Source organism: Meleagris gallopavo, chromosome 2 (assembly GCF_000146605.3).
Source record: "Meleagris gallopavo isolate NT-WF06-2002-E0010 breed Aviagen turkey brand Nicholas breeding stock chromosome 2, Turkey_5.1, whole genome shotgun sequence".
NCBI lineage: Eukaryota > Metazoa > Chordata > Aves > Galliformes > Phasianidae > Meleagris > Meleagris gallopavo.
Window position 1 is genome coordinate 18,408,116 of NC_015012.2, and position 14,359 is coordinate 18,422,474.

Consider the following 14,359-nt stretch of genomic DNA (forward strand, 5'->3'; position numbering starts at 1 on the left):
AAAAAAAAAAAAATTATACAAGAAGTGTAATGGAAAGGAAAAGCAAACGAAAGTGACTTTTTTTGTGCATTGTGGAGAAGTCAAGATTCACAGACTCAAAGCATCTTTAAACGATTAAGACAAAGACAGTGGGTAACAGATGAATGTTAGAGACAGAGGGAAGTAAACGTTTTTAACCACATTAAAATCATGCAAAATTTCCTGTTTCAGAGTAGTAATTGCAATTAAAATTATTTACACTCTGATCCAGTGTAAATCAGGAATGGAAAAGCAGAAAGAAGGTGATCCTCTGCTTGGGAGAGCTCTCCCTCTTACTTACTGCCCCAAGCTGCCAGGGCACAGGAAGCACACACCTGCCTGCTTAGCTTTCATCTCCTTCCTCTGCTTTCCACCCAGCCTAGGCAGATCCCTAAAATGCTTCATGGATTGCACAGCTGCTTGCTGAGGCCTGAGACTACTATGGAGCTCAACACAGAGGGCTTGGGAACTGCAGAACAAACAGTATCACACAGCTTGAAGGAGCATATCTAAAGAACATCATGTATAACTGGCTCCAAATCGAGGTATAGAATCCTGGCTGTCAAACAGAAGATTAATTTTGAAAAGCTGATTATTCTATTTTACAGAGTAACTTGTCCAAATCAGACTAATCCCTGAAGATAAAATTGACTCCAGTTTAGCTTTAAGAGGAAAGACTTAAAGAGAGCAACAACTCTACTATCTAAGTACAACCATTCCTAGTTTCAATGTCTTTTTACTAATTCCTAAAAACTAGGATGAATTATGATCCATCCTGCCATCTACAGCATGTTTAACACATTCTTTATAGACTAAGGGCTCAGATGACTGAATAGCTCTCCACTTACTTCTTTGCAACACAGAGTCACTACCTTGCGTTACTGAATGTGGAAAAGAAAGACCAAAACATCATTTATTTTCCACACTGCTTCTTGCAACCTCACAACCATCCTTTGAGAGCTGCTGACTGAACACTGCATACATTATCTCCACCTACTCCCCATTCCAGAGTTAGGAGCTACACCTCTCCCAGAAGCACGAGGGAATCAACTTCGTTAGGTTGGGCTTTTCTATCTCTTTCTTGATGAAATACTATTATCTGATCAGCTGGTTTCTAAATACTTCTTATTTTAAGTATTTGGCCTTCCTTGAGCACTGCTCAGGAAGCCTGGCCCCCAAAATGCCTAACATCGCAACATAACCACGCTTCAGCAAACTAAGCACCTTCAAGGACACCGATTAAGTGCCAGTTTACTTTGAGATCCTTTGGTTACCCAGATATGACTCGAAAGATTCACAGCTTAGGTGAACCTAATCATGGTTTCTTCTGTGCAAAATCATGAAGTCACTACTTTCATGTATTCAGGTTTACTATTATGAAGGAGGCAGTCATACAAAGATTGATACAATACAGTGATGAGATGCAACAATTGCAAAAAGTATTTACAGAGAAAAGTGAAAAGGATTATGAACAAATATTTAGTATCCTGTGCAGGCAGAAGTAATATAGTCCCATCGTTAACAAATAAGACCTCTCAAGACAGAAAACTGTCTATGACAGACCCTGACTGCAACTGTAAGAAAATAAAATTAAAAAAACAACAATATATTACAAGTAAAAGTCATAGCTGATGAGAACAGAAAATAACAGCACCAGAAAATAAGAACTGCAGATAGCAAATAAGAAAATCAAGCAGACATAAGAGCTTAATGGCCAAGAAACTCAAAGATAACATTTAATAATGTGGTACTCATCCAATACAAGACAAAAACCTCCTAACTTTAACAGAACAGAAATAAGAAATACATTTCTGTAAATAAAAAAGCCAGGTAGCCCTGCTTTTTCTGTTCCAGCAGCAATTCAAAAAGTCCCAAAACAACAGTTAATGCAATCAGACATTGTGAAACAAGCTAGACCAGGTAACTTGTACCAAGACTATGTAAAGAGCTGTGCCAGGAGCTATCTAATTCAGTGCCATTGGCTTTCAGCAGATCCCAAACACTGGACAGTATCTTCAGGATTATAATTAAGGAACACATTTGCTAGCTAATATATATTGTCTAGACAGAGTAACCCATGCTATCTCACATATACAGTCAGCCTTATATTGATCCCAGACTAAAGATGCAAAATGCAGGAATGAGAATCAACTCAGTGGAATTAAAGGAGTATAAACAACATGAAAACAGACCCCATTGATCCAGGATCTTAGTGAGCAGGGCCAGTACTCCTGTTGATAAAACAACTGTTTAAATATTATATACTTGTGTAGCTGTAAGACATTTAAGCTGGTGTTATGTAATGATTTCATTAAGAATCAGGAACAGCAGGACATCAACATGGTCACACAGTAAAGGAACCAAAGCCTTGCTTTTTTACGTAGACTCAAAATATAATGGTAGACAGGAAATCACTTTTGAAAGACAGGCTTCTAACAAGGTCCCATAAGGCTCACTTTACAGTACTCTGTTATGTAATATTTTTATCAGTGACCTGGAAGGAAACTAAGTCACTATTAACCAACTGCAGATGAAATAATTATAGAGATGTGACAAATACTGAGGATGTCACACCACAGATACAAGTGATCTAGATTGCTTGGTACACACAGACACCAAAATACAAATGTCAGCAGGACTGATATAAAAACATAACCCTGGGAAGACAGGATTGAGATCATACTTACAGAGTAGGGGATTCCATCCTGAGATTCAACACCTCTGAAAAAGACCTGGGGAGGGGAACGCCCTGGTTGGTAATTAGTCAAATATGAATTTTACCTCTCCTAGTAGAGCTCCTAGCAAAGTTTCTGCTGAAATTAGCTGTATAAACTGTAGAATCATGAATAAGAGCAGAGAGACTGTAATATGCACGTGTCTGATAACAGCACAGTCTGTAGAACTGCTTTGAACTGCTGTTTTCCACAGTCCCACCAGCGTGTAAATAAAGCAGCGGGCTTTCAGATGGGAGTTGCAAAAACAGCTACAAAAGCACTAGGACGTGCCTTGGGGAGAACAGTACATTAATCTTAAAAACTGGCCCAGTCAAAGTCTATGGGTCTGAAACTCACACAAAGCTGGGTAAAGCAGCTTGCACTGAGCTCCTGGCAGCCCCATTTCATGGTCCCTGAAACGGGATCATCACCCATCTGCCAAACTTCTTTCTCCTACAGATGCCCACGTGATGGACACAAATTTGACAATCGTCTTCCAAACAGGGATTGAAGGTTTACATTGGGTCAAAGGTTAGAACTTGATGCTCAACAAACTTAAATCAACAAGAAGCTTGTTTCAAACGTATATAATTAGTTGCTGGAACAATTTATCAAATGAATTCAGGGAAATTCTATGGCCTGGAAAATGCACGTAGGGAGATCAGAAGATCATAATGATGGCTTCCAGTCAATGCCCACTCTACAATGACTCAAGACCTAGAGCATCACAAGCTTGAGCCTTCCAAAAGCACAGCGCAGTATTGGTCATTGGCAACGACTGACAGCCTACCTGCTGAAATGAATATCTACTTCAGCTGAGAGGTAACATCAAGGTTCGCTCAGAAACCTGCTTGCAGCTCTGGTTGTCATTACATTAAGGCACTTCACACCCTGTGACACTGTAATATTGCCTTAGATTAAATAAGAATCAAGACATTTGGTTTCATATCGCGCTTAAAAATTACTCGGCATTCAATTCTGTTCAATATGACAAAGGAAGTGCCATAACAGAGATGATTTTCTCAGATAAAATAAAATTTTTCTCTCTTGCCTCTTTTTCACTTTTTGAGACCTGTAGAGGCTGATAAGTCTTCCCAGCTTTGAAAAATACGTTGTTGTTAACAAAAACATGATATAAAATAGAATCCAGGACATTTTTAATCAGCAAAGCAGATTTACCTGACTCAGGCTTTATGTGAGTAAAAGGCTGGGATCCTGAAAGTAACAAGCAGGAGCAAAATTCCTAACTCCTTTAGGTGCTTCTTAAAACCCCAGCCACAATGACGGTTCTGCTTGCCTAAACAATCACTGCACAGATTCCAACTTCAACAACGCAAGGAAAAAATCTGGAGTGGCTTTACCAACTCAAAATTAAATTGTTCCAACCTTTCATCCACGGAAAAAAAGAAGAAAAAAAATGTACCTCAGAAGTTAACTCATTATTTCGGAAGGCACTTTGTGACATATCTACTCAGAGGAGCTTACAGAAAACCACGTGCACTTTCATGCTATCAGCACAGATCTCGTTCCTGCACTACCTGGCTTTCCAGCCTGTAAACTTAGCATTTATCATGCAGTAAATTGACTTTTAGAAGTTGTTTTCATGGCTCTGGCTCCATTCAGAACTGACTTTCAGGATTTTATTGATAACATTAAAACACCTCATTGGCTTAGGCCTGACCTTTATTCACAGTCCACTGCTCAGGGATTTGACATTTTTATTCACAGCCTTGAGATTCTGAGTGCCAACGTCTGATTTTATCCTTGTTTGTAAGAAGCCTGTGGATGCAGAGTGATGAACTTTAAGACAAAAACTCACTGTGGGGAAGATGATAGAGATATATTATGGCATGTTTATTTGCCAAGACCTATGCAGTCACATGGCCATTTATTTTAGATAGGGGGAAGTGTGGAATACCTAAAAAGTACACAACATGAACTCATGCCTCCTTTTCTGCAATTCTTGCCATGTTGCTGCCATATGCTGTTCCCAGACGACATCTGCCATCAAATGCTTCTATCAATAAGCTACTATGGTGTTTGCTTTTATAGTGACTTTTTTTTGCAGAGCTTTACACAGAAGAACATCTCTGGCGGCAACTCAATAAAAGGGAAAGTACCACATTAGAGTAACACGTCCCAATATATTTTGAAGATGTGGCTGTTCTCTGAAACAAAGGAACAGTACTTAATGTTTGATCCAAAGGCTTTTGCAGTCAATGGAAAGACTTCCAGTGTTTTCAGCAGGCTTTGGACCATAGCCCTTAATCTGGGGAACATACTCTCAAAAGGCAGAAGAATGGAAAGGTTTGGCTGTATCACATGTATAGCTGGCCTTGTGGCAGGCGTGCATTAGGCAGATTTCTTTCCAAACTCTACCTCAACAAATACACTTCCAGCCAGAGAAAATTAAGTCTCCCAGTAAAGTGGGTAAATAATAGGACTCCAACTTGGAAGGAGGCAAGTTCCTTCAGACACATGATAGTGTTGTAACTCAGCCTCTGGCCACCTTTATAAAGATCTCTTTTTCTAGATGCTTTTGGGGTTCCTTTCTTCCCTGATTAGCAAGAGGGATGTGAAGTTTCCAAATACATGGCTCCTAGCATCGAGGACAAAGATAAACCAGGAAAAAGAATCCAAATTAGGAGAGGGAGACACCCCCACCAATCTGCTCAAGTCCATCCTAAGTGGGACAAAGATGCTTACTTAGCTCCCTTCCTTTCCAAACTGTATACCCTGGCAGGGAGCCTCTCAGTTCCTATCACTCCATCAGATCAGAGCAGCAAATTTATTTTCAAGAAAGCTGGAACTTGTTCCTTGCTTGCAAACCTAAAGATGTATGTACTGTCTGCTGCAATAGCCTGCCATTATGCACTAGGTAAACATGCAACAAGCACCACAAATGAAACGTACAGGCATCTTTCAGCATACCTCAGTGCTGAAATGTGGCTACTTCACTTCCAAAGTGTGCATCAGAGAAAAAAATTGATACAGAGCAGTGATTGGCACAAGATATATATAGCCCTTGCTCTGCCAGGGAAGCCCAGAGCCAGCTATAACAGCCAAGAAAACTGGGCTGGATCTCTTATAGATTGGGCAAGAATGAGAAAATCAAGGATTTGTATAGATCCAGCACATCTCTAGGCAGACTAAAATGTTCTATCATGTTGGAGAACACAATATACTGTCTATCCTTCCCAAAGGGCAAATATCCCCTACAGAAGCACTGCCCATAGGTGCACAGATAAATAAATAAACCACTGGTGTCATACATGTCAGTGGATCTGACCCCAGTCTCCATAAATTTTACTTACAAGGTATTCATGGAGTGATACTACCCAGTCAGCTGGACTGATTCCCGCATCAAACCCTGGAAGTGTGACTACTACAAGTTCAAAGCAGAGGGAAAAGCTGCTTCTCCGCTGTTGTGTTCCCAGGGCAGCAGCTTTCCCAACCTGTCCCAGCCCTGGAAGCAAGTAACGGTGGAAGAAGAAGCAGCAGCCTACCAGAGGCTATGGTGAGCATTGGACTCTGATCACACCTTCCCTGACAGCCTCTTCTGACATTATTTTAACCCACCACTGCATCCAAAGATTTGCACCATGTTTATATGTGACTTGGGACATGAAAAGTTCTGCTTGGGTTGTCCTTTCCTAAAACTTATCTGGGCAGTTCAAAGTGCTTCATTACTGCTCACCCTGGAAAGTCAATTTATACATTCCATCAGACATGGCTCACCCTTATGAGCAAGGCCTACTCTTTGATCAGCCTGAGGTACTAGAGATCATCTGTATGCACGAAGGCAGGCTCAGCTTTATTAATTATTACTGCCCAGAAGCCCTCTTCAAGTACAGGATTGTTAGGTACTCTGTGACACTTCCAAAGAGTCAGGGCTGCTAGTTCTTCACTCTCCTTAGTACAATGTCCACTCACGGGGTTGCTGAATTTTCATTTATTTTTTTTCCCCCTCAGGGAATGAAAACCAACATGTTCTGATTGTTATCTTTCAATCATCACTATGATAAAGATAAGTTACCATCCGCTGAGCTCACTGCTGAATCACAAATGCTATACATAAACAAAAACAAGAGAAGGAACTTCACCAAGCTTAGCTCGCCTTTTAAAATTCAAGGCAGGGGTTTAAAAGAGATGAAGCCAGGCAAAACACTGGATACTAACACCAGCCAAACAGGGAAAAATAACGAAGTTGTAAGACCGAAAAACTGAAATGGAAAGAATGACAGATTTACTGCTGCATTTGATGCACATAACCACTGATATACTCTCCCCAGGAAGTGTTGAAATTACCATCACTGAAATGAATCCAGAAGCTAAAAATTAAATTATCCTTCCCAGAACATTCCAATTTGGACTTTGGCAACACCAGATGTTTCAAAACTCTGAAATATATGCATGCGCGTGTGTGCACGCATGCACACGCACACACACATACTTAAGCACAGTATCCTCTTTCACGCAGGACCTCCCTCCTGGTTTTCCCAAAGTCAGACTGAACGGACAGTCATTTTGCAAAGCCTTTTCTTTAAAGTCTCCGTTCAAATACACAACTGTCAGATTAAGCAACCACTACGGAGCCTTGCAGCAGCTCCAAGTTATGAATGAATGGCTATTTGTGAAAGCGCCTGTCAAGACAGATGCGGTATTTGTCAGTGCAGTGTGGGTTAGATATGGTGGGAAGGAGCCAAACAAACAAAGCAAAGGGTCAGTATCACAACATTTCCCTTTCTGCCCCTCAGTTTGCCTAAAGGATGCCACAGCTCTGTCTGAAATGTAATACAATACTCTGTTTACATGCAACCTATGAGGCTTATTTGAAAAGAAACATTCACACAAGAGAAACAAAAGAAAAATGGGGGGAGAAGGTAGAAGAACAGGAACTTCATAAGCTGCAGCATAGGAAGTTTCGCACGAATGTGCGTAAGAACTTCTTCACGGTGAGGGTGACGGAGCACTGGAACAGGCTGCCCAGGGAGGTTGTGGAGTCTCCTTCTCTGGAGATATTCAAGTCTCGCCTGGACGCCTACCTGTGCGACCTGGTGTAGGGAACCTGCTTTGGCAGGGGGGTTGGTCTCGATGATTCTCTAGAGGTCCCTTCCAACCCCTACAATTCTGTGATTCTGTGATTCTGTAAACTTTTTGGTGCAAGGAAGTTGTGATGCAGAGGAACAAACGCAAAATCCACATAACAAAGCTCATCTTTAGAAACTTGGTGGTAGTTGATTCTAGACCACCCTATGGAATTTGAAACATCATACACTGTTTTTCTTGCATTTAAAATTACTGTTATGAGGATCACAGGTTAATTCAAGTTGTAAAGGACATCTAGTCCAATCTCCAGCTCAAAACAGGGTCAGCTATAAGGTCAACTTATCATTTCAAGTAACCTGTATGGTTATTTATAATAACCTGAAGTCAGGCTATTATTCATAAGCTGTTTCCATTGCAGTAATACGTCAGAATCTCACCCACTTACCAGCATCTCATCATGCAAGATCTTGTCTAAAAACTAAAAGAGGCTTCTGCCCTAAGATTTCAGTGGAAATAGCTCAATTGTATTGGGAAGATCCTAAATACATCAACGAGTATCACACATGGAAAAAAAAAAACACAGCAAATCTCTCATCTTCCAAATGAAAACCTGAATGACGTCTTCCCCATGCTCTCTGCCACAAATCTGCTGCAGGGATGGCTGCAAACTCTCACATCCCCTCTAAACCAAAGGTGGGTGCTGCGGAACATACACTGCAGGGTAAGAGCTACTTCAGGGGGGGTTTGTTTGGTTGGTAGAGAATAAAAACAACTAGTTACACTGGAAGGAGGTAAAATGCAACATTTTATGTGAAATTTCTTCAATTCCTCATCCTGTTTTCCCAGACAAATCTGCAAGGCCAGCGAGGACATGCATAGGAGAGGTGCTTTAAGAACCAAATTGCTGTGGATGGACCCTGCAGGCGGTCCACCAATAGTAATGCTGCAGCTAAGCAGAGAGAACGGACTGAAAACAAAAACAGCCTGGTGTGGAAGGTGGGATGGGAAAGTCCACTGAACAAAGAACCCAAACAATAATGTTAATCTAAACAAACAAAATGAAACATCCCCAGCATAGCACTACAATAAGCAATACCTGGGGGACATATCATTCTCAGGCTTAAAACTGCCTGACCCTGATCAAAAACGTGCAGCAAGTGGTTTCACAACAGGCACAACCTTGCGCCACGTTCTCTTCTGCCCAAATGACAGATTTAAAAGAAGCAAGAGGGATTTGAGCTGTCTGGCTTTCCTTATCCCTGCAAACATCCCATGAACCAGGCCCCAATTCAGGAAGCTATTTGGGCACACATATAATCTTAGTGCTAATGAGTCCATATACACATGTGTTTCAGTACCTTGCTGAAGAAACTCACTGAAGTCAACAGCCCGGAGCTCTCATTCATCTTCTTGCTCAGTAATTACTGAGCAAAAGCAGGAACCTCAAAATCTCAGAAATACTCTGAAAGTAGCAACTTCAAAATAATGCAATCACATTAAAGACCACCACTGAACTGAAGCAGTGCACTGAGGTCAAATTAAGCCAAAAGCAACAGCTGATGAAGATTAGGATGGTCTCTTGTCTCTGCACAACCACCTGCTCCCTCCCAGCCCTGCAAACAAGGCAGCAGGATCAGCTCTAGCCTCAGGAAGGCCCAGCAGATCTCCAGACATGGTCCTCCTTCAGTACTAGAGGACTAGGACTAGCAGAAGACTAGGACATGGTCTCTGACAAAACTCTCACACCCCCGATGGGCTGGGTGTAGCAGGGGCTGTGATGCTCACTCAACAAATGGCAGAGTGGAAGCATCTCTTTAAAACAGACCCAAAGAGGGCCGTGACACCGGCTTCAGAAGATAGCCCTATGCTTCTGTCTTGCAGTGGTAGGAACCCAAGTTGGGACATGGGTTTTTGCTTTTCTGTAGGCTCCTCTGGGAGAACCATGGTGAAGGAGGATTCACCACACTAGACTATGACCTCCCAGCAGTAATGGATGGTTCAGGAGGCAGCAGACCATATGCACTGCACCCCACAGCTGCTCAACATGAGCAGGAGTTAAAGAAGAGAGCTGCTCTGATTTCACCCGGTCAGCGCCCCAGAGCACGTTATTTTATTATCCCTTGTAACATGTAGATGACTACTGTCCAGAAAATAACCCAACCTCTTTTTAAAGCCATCTGCAATTTCCTGTTTTTAACATCCCCACATAGGAGGCCTGTAATAAGTGCCGTTCATAAGCAAGGAGCTGTTCCTCCCACGTCCCTCCTGGGGAAAGCCTTCCCATTGCTTCAGGTCCTCTCTGTGGCGAACAGGAGGCAGTACCCCAAAGTGCTGCTGCAGAGCCCTTTTGTAACATCAGCACAGCTAGAAGGTTTTAATCTAAAGTGTCCCTTTCAGGGCTGCTTTCATATCCTTAACAACATTGGAAATCCCAAAACAACATCTCTGTTGTGATAAATGTGTATACATGTGAGCTGCACGGCTGGGGCCAGTCACATCGTGGTGCTGATGCTGGCAGTGCCAGGAGGCTGGAGCGCAGCCCTGGTGCCCTGAAGAAAAGGAGCCCACATAGGTGTAATTGCTGGTAAATCGAGTCCTTGTTGACAAAATAGAAGCATGGCATTGTGCACAGGCAGTTCATAATGTTGGCTTTCATTAAGCAAATGGCTCAGCAGAATGACAGACTGTGTATAGCGATATTTGTGGCACAGAGCTCCCAAAAATTACAGAATCATAGACTATCCCAAGCTGATGATCCTTGTGGGTCCCTGCTGAGTCCAACTGCCAAGCCCACCACCAAGCTCAGGCAAGAATGTGGAAAGGCACCCCAAAATCCACGACATCAGAACCAGGCCCAGAAGGACTGTGATTTCTTGGGCTACTGAGCCATCTCCCAGCATGCAGAAGAACCCATAATCTGCCTTGTAAAGCCTTCAGCTATGAGTACTGATCAGCTCACTGTCTGCAATAAGCACTGCTATGAATAAAGATAGCAGAATCAGGCCCATCCCTTGCATGCAGATGATGCCTATTTTGTTTGAGTACCCCAGCTGTGCATTAGCATTATAACTTGCTGTGCTGGCGTTCAATTTCTGTTTATTATCAGTGCAGTGATGATTATCACTCAGCCTCAGATCAATAATAACTAGGTTGAGTCAATGGCCTGGATCATTCACGAGGAACTGATAAACAACAAACCTCTAACATGACTCGATCTCTGGCTGCCAACTGCACTTGGGAGGGAGTTAAGCTCCCAGCAGCTAACCCACGCTGCCGCAAGCACAACACACGCAGGCATGCTTCACAAACAAAAGCCTTCGGGTTTTTCAAAACCTCTTTGTAGTATTTTTTCCGCCGCTGCTTTTCACATCTGTTGGTTTTGGGTCCAGCAGTCCCCAGCTCGCTGAATTTCCACATCTATTTCCACACTGGATGTGTCTTTAACCTCAAGTGGACTGTCAAGTCAGATGCCAGATGCCCCCTTACTTCCTCAGTGCAAACTATCGGTAAACCTTAGCATAACTTTACTTTGAGCCTTAAACTAACAGCATGTGAAAAGATTAATATGAATAAATTCAAAACTAATCAGATCCCTTCTTTAAATGTTGACACAGTATTATTTATATCCCATAAATACCTTCTTGACTAAAATTCATCCCAGGAGATTGGCACCTCGCCAGTTCTATTCATATTTACTGTATTTATACAGTACAGTTGGCCAAGGATAATATTTAAGACAAAATATGCCTTAGGGTATATACAATATCTCTTATAGTTTTCCTTTTAAATCTCCTCATTGCTAAAAATATTTAGTCTGAACTTTATAAAATGCCCCACAAAGACCTATCAGCGATCTGCAGTGATATATGGCCGACTACGAGTATAATTAGAGCATATTTGTAATACTTGGGTCGCAGGCGGTTGCCGAGTGCTCACGGCTCGCGGCAGGGACTGAACCGCTGATCTTTCCCATGCCTCCCTCCCGGCAGCATGCGACCCTCCTTTTCCCTCCTGCCTCTCCCAGGCGTGGAGAAAACACAGAGTTAAAGAAATCTGCTCCGAGACACCTTGGATCTGCACTTTCGAGTTCTTCCTTTAAAATATGGTGGGGCGACTTCGTCCCTGCTGTCTTTTTTGGAAAGGTTTGCTCCATTTGGTATAACTCGAGAGCAGTGGAAAAGCAGTTAACCTACTTACTGGGATGTTCGCGGCAGCGCGCACAGCAGGACGGGATCTGCTGCCGTGGGGCCCTCTGATCCCAAACTTGTGATGCACTCTGTTGGTAGGTACCTGCAATCTCCTCTATTTGTCCAAAGCCCGGATTGATCCTTCAGTGCAAACCTGGCCTCTGACAAGGCTTTATAATTAGATCTTCTTTTGCCACACCACCCAAGAGGCACAGCGCAGGTAACTGCACTTTCTGGATCATTGGTCTTTGGGAGTCTCCCCACAGCAAGGGACATATGGAACATGGTAAGGACTGAGGCATTTCACCTCCAGACACCGTCCCTCGTTTGGCTCTCAGCCATTCTAGCCCTGCCCATAGGTGCCCATCGCTCCACTCAGGACACGACCCAGGAGGTCCCAAAACGGAAGTGCTGGCTTTCAACAAAACCCAGCAAAACCTCACTGATCTGAACAATGACCTAGTTCTATTGCTGCAGATTACACTGAACCTCTTTGCTCATAGCCAAGAGGCTCCAAATGTATATTTCTTTCTTTAAAAAATAAAAGAAGTATTTCTTTCCTCTGTGTAACAAGGGTGGAGTGTATTTATCATGGCTATTAGGGATGGTGCCATAATTACAATACTAAAACGTCTCTGACTGCCAGGGTGTCCCGTACCTGATGCTGTCATTTAACAACAAAGGGAGGCAGCTGCACCCAGCGCGGGGCTCGGATGCCTTGGCTGCCATCCTGAGACGATCACATGCAAGACAGAGCAAGCCTCAAAGCTACAACTCGCTCGACTAAAAATAAATAAGAGAAAACGCAATTAGAAACTCTAGGATAAAGTTACCAAGATGGCTGCATTATCTGTGTGAGCCGGAGGGATGTGCTTTGCCGACCCAGCTGGTGAGGAGATGGGGCGTCCAGTGGTGGGAGGGGAGACAGAGGGAAGGGAGCGAGGCGAAATAGTGGGGATGCGGCTCTGGGTACGCGAGCGGAGGAGTTACTTTCTGCTTCTGGTATTTCACTTTCCTCGGCACGATGATGATCGAGATTCTTTTAAGGGAGTGCGGTGTTTTTCCCTTTCTTTTTTCTTCTTTTTTTCTCCCTTTTCGCTTAAACTTCACAACCCAAACAAAAAGGTTTGCGATTCTTAGTCGCGCTCAGTGGATCCAGTCAGCACAGTGCGTTTGTACCCTTTCACTGCACAAAACGTGGCACGGATCACCAGAGAGTGGTTAACAGCAGCAAGAAGGCAGACGGGCTGAGACAGGTTCCAAGCAGCCCGGCTACCCAGAAGGGAAAACTTTTCCTCTACCTGAAATGAAAGCGCCCATGCACCGAGCGGGCGGGGAGGAACAGAGGGGGAAGCCAGAGCTCTCTCAGCACCAACCCATGGGACAGAGAGCTGGAGGGGCAAAGGGAACCCAGGAGGGAATGCTGCGGGTTTTGTTGTGGGGTTTGTTGTATTTTTTCTTTTTCTTTTTCTTTTAAGACCTCCTTTTCTTTTCAGTTCTAGAGAGATGGAAACTTGCCCGACTCAGACACTCCAAGGGAAACAACGGCAGCGGAAAGATGTTGGCTCCTCTCAGAGGCTGCACCCGGGGCAGCGGGGCGGCTGCGCGGGCACCCCTGGGGACCACATCCCAGCAGGGATCCGAAGCTGGGGGGCAACCGAGTCCCCCCCATTCAACATATTCATTCCCCCCATCTAAAGGAAGCCCTATAAGCAACCAGAGGGATGCTGAGAGCAAAAGGAGCAAAGAGGGAGGGGTTGTGATGTATGGGGCTGGTGGGCACCGCCAAGCGAAATCACGTCCGCAGAGCACTTACTTTCGGGGTAAAAAGGCTGCATGTCTATTTTGTAAACTTCTTTGGCATAGTACTCCTCGTCGCTCCGCTCCCTCTCGCAAGTGGCGGCTCTGTGGTTGGCTTTCTCCTGCAGCAGGTCCCTGGTGCTGTTGTAGATGGAGATGACCTCCGGGGGCACCTCCTCGGGCTCGGGGTACTCATCCGGGGGGCTGGTGAGCTTCAGCTTGCTCAGGATCTGCCCCCGGATCGCCTCGATCCTCTTGCGCATGAACTGATCCATGTCGAGGGTGCTGCAGGTAGACAGGCTGAGAGCCACGGCGGCTAGATCCAGGGTGAGGAACACGCTCAGGAGATAGCAGTGCATCTTAAGTGCTTAAATACAGCGCCCCCCGAAAAAAGAGTGACTTTAACCACGAACGACAACGATGGGGGTGGGGGGATGGGGGGCTTAATATTAAAAAATAACAGGGGGATGTGTGCAAACAAAGGGAGGATCTGCAGACAAAATGCAGTGAACAACCGGACTGCAAGGACGGCTTGCAATCCACAAACGCACGGGAGTCGCCAGTGGAAAAAATACCAATAGTGATACAAAA

The 14,359-nt window shown here is 43.9% G+C and overlaps 1 protein-coding gene across 1 annotated transcript in view; it reads right to left on the reverse strand.

Annotated features, from left to right (window-relative positions):
* TGFB2 (transforming growth factor beta 2) overlaps positions 1-14,353 on the reverse strand; it is a 60,967-nt gene extending 46,614 nt beyond the window's left edge. Inside the window, exon 1 of the mRNA XM_010706695.3 lies at positions 13,785-14,353. Within this exon, the coding sequence (XP_010704997.1) occupies positions 13,785-14,127 (343 nt within the window). The 5' untranslated portion in view covers positions 14,128-14,353. The remainder of the gene's footprint in view (positions 1-13,784) is intronic.
* Between the last annotated feature and the right edge of the window lie 6 nt (positions 14,354-14,359).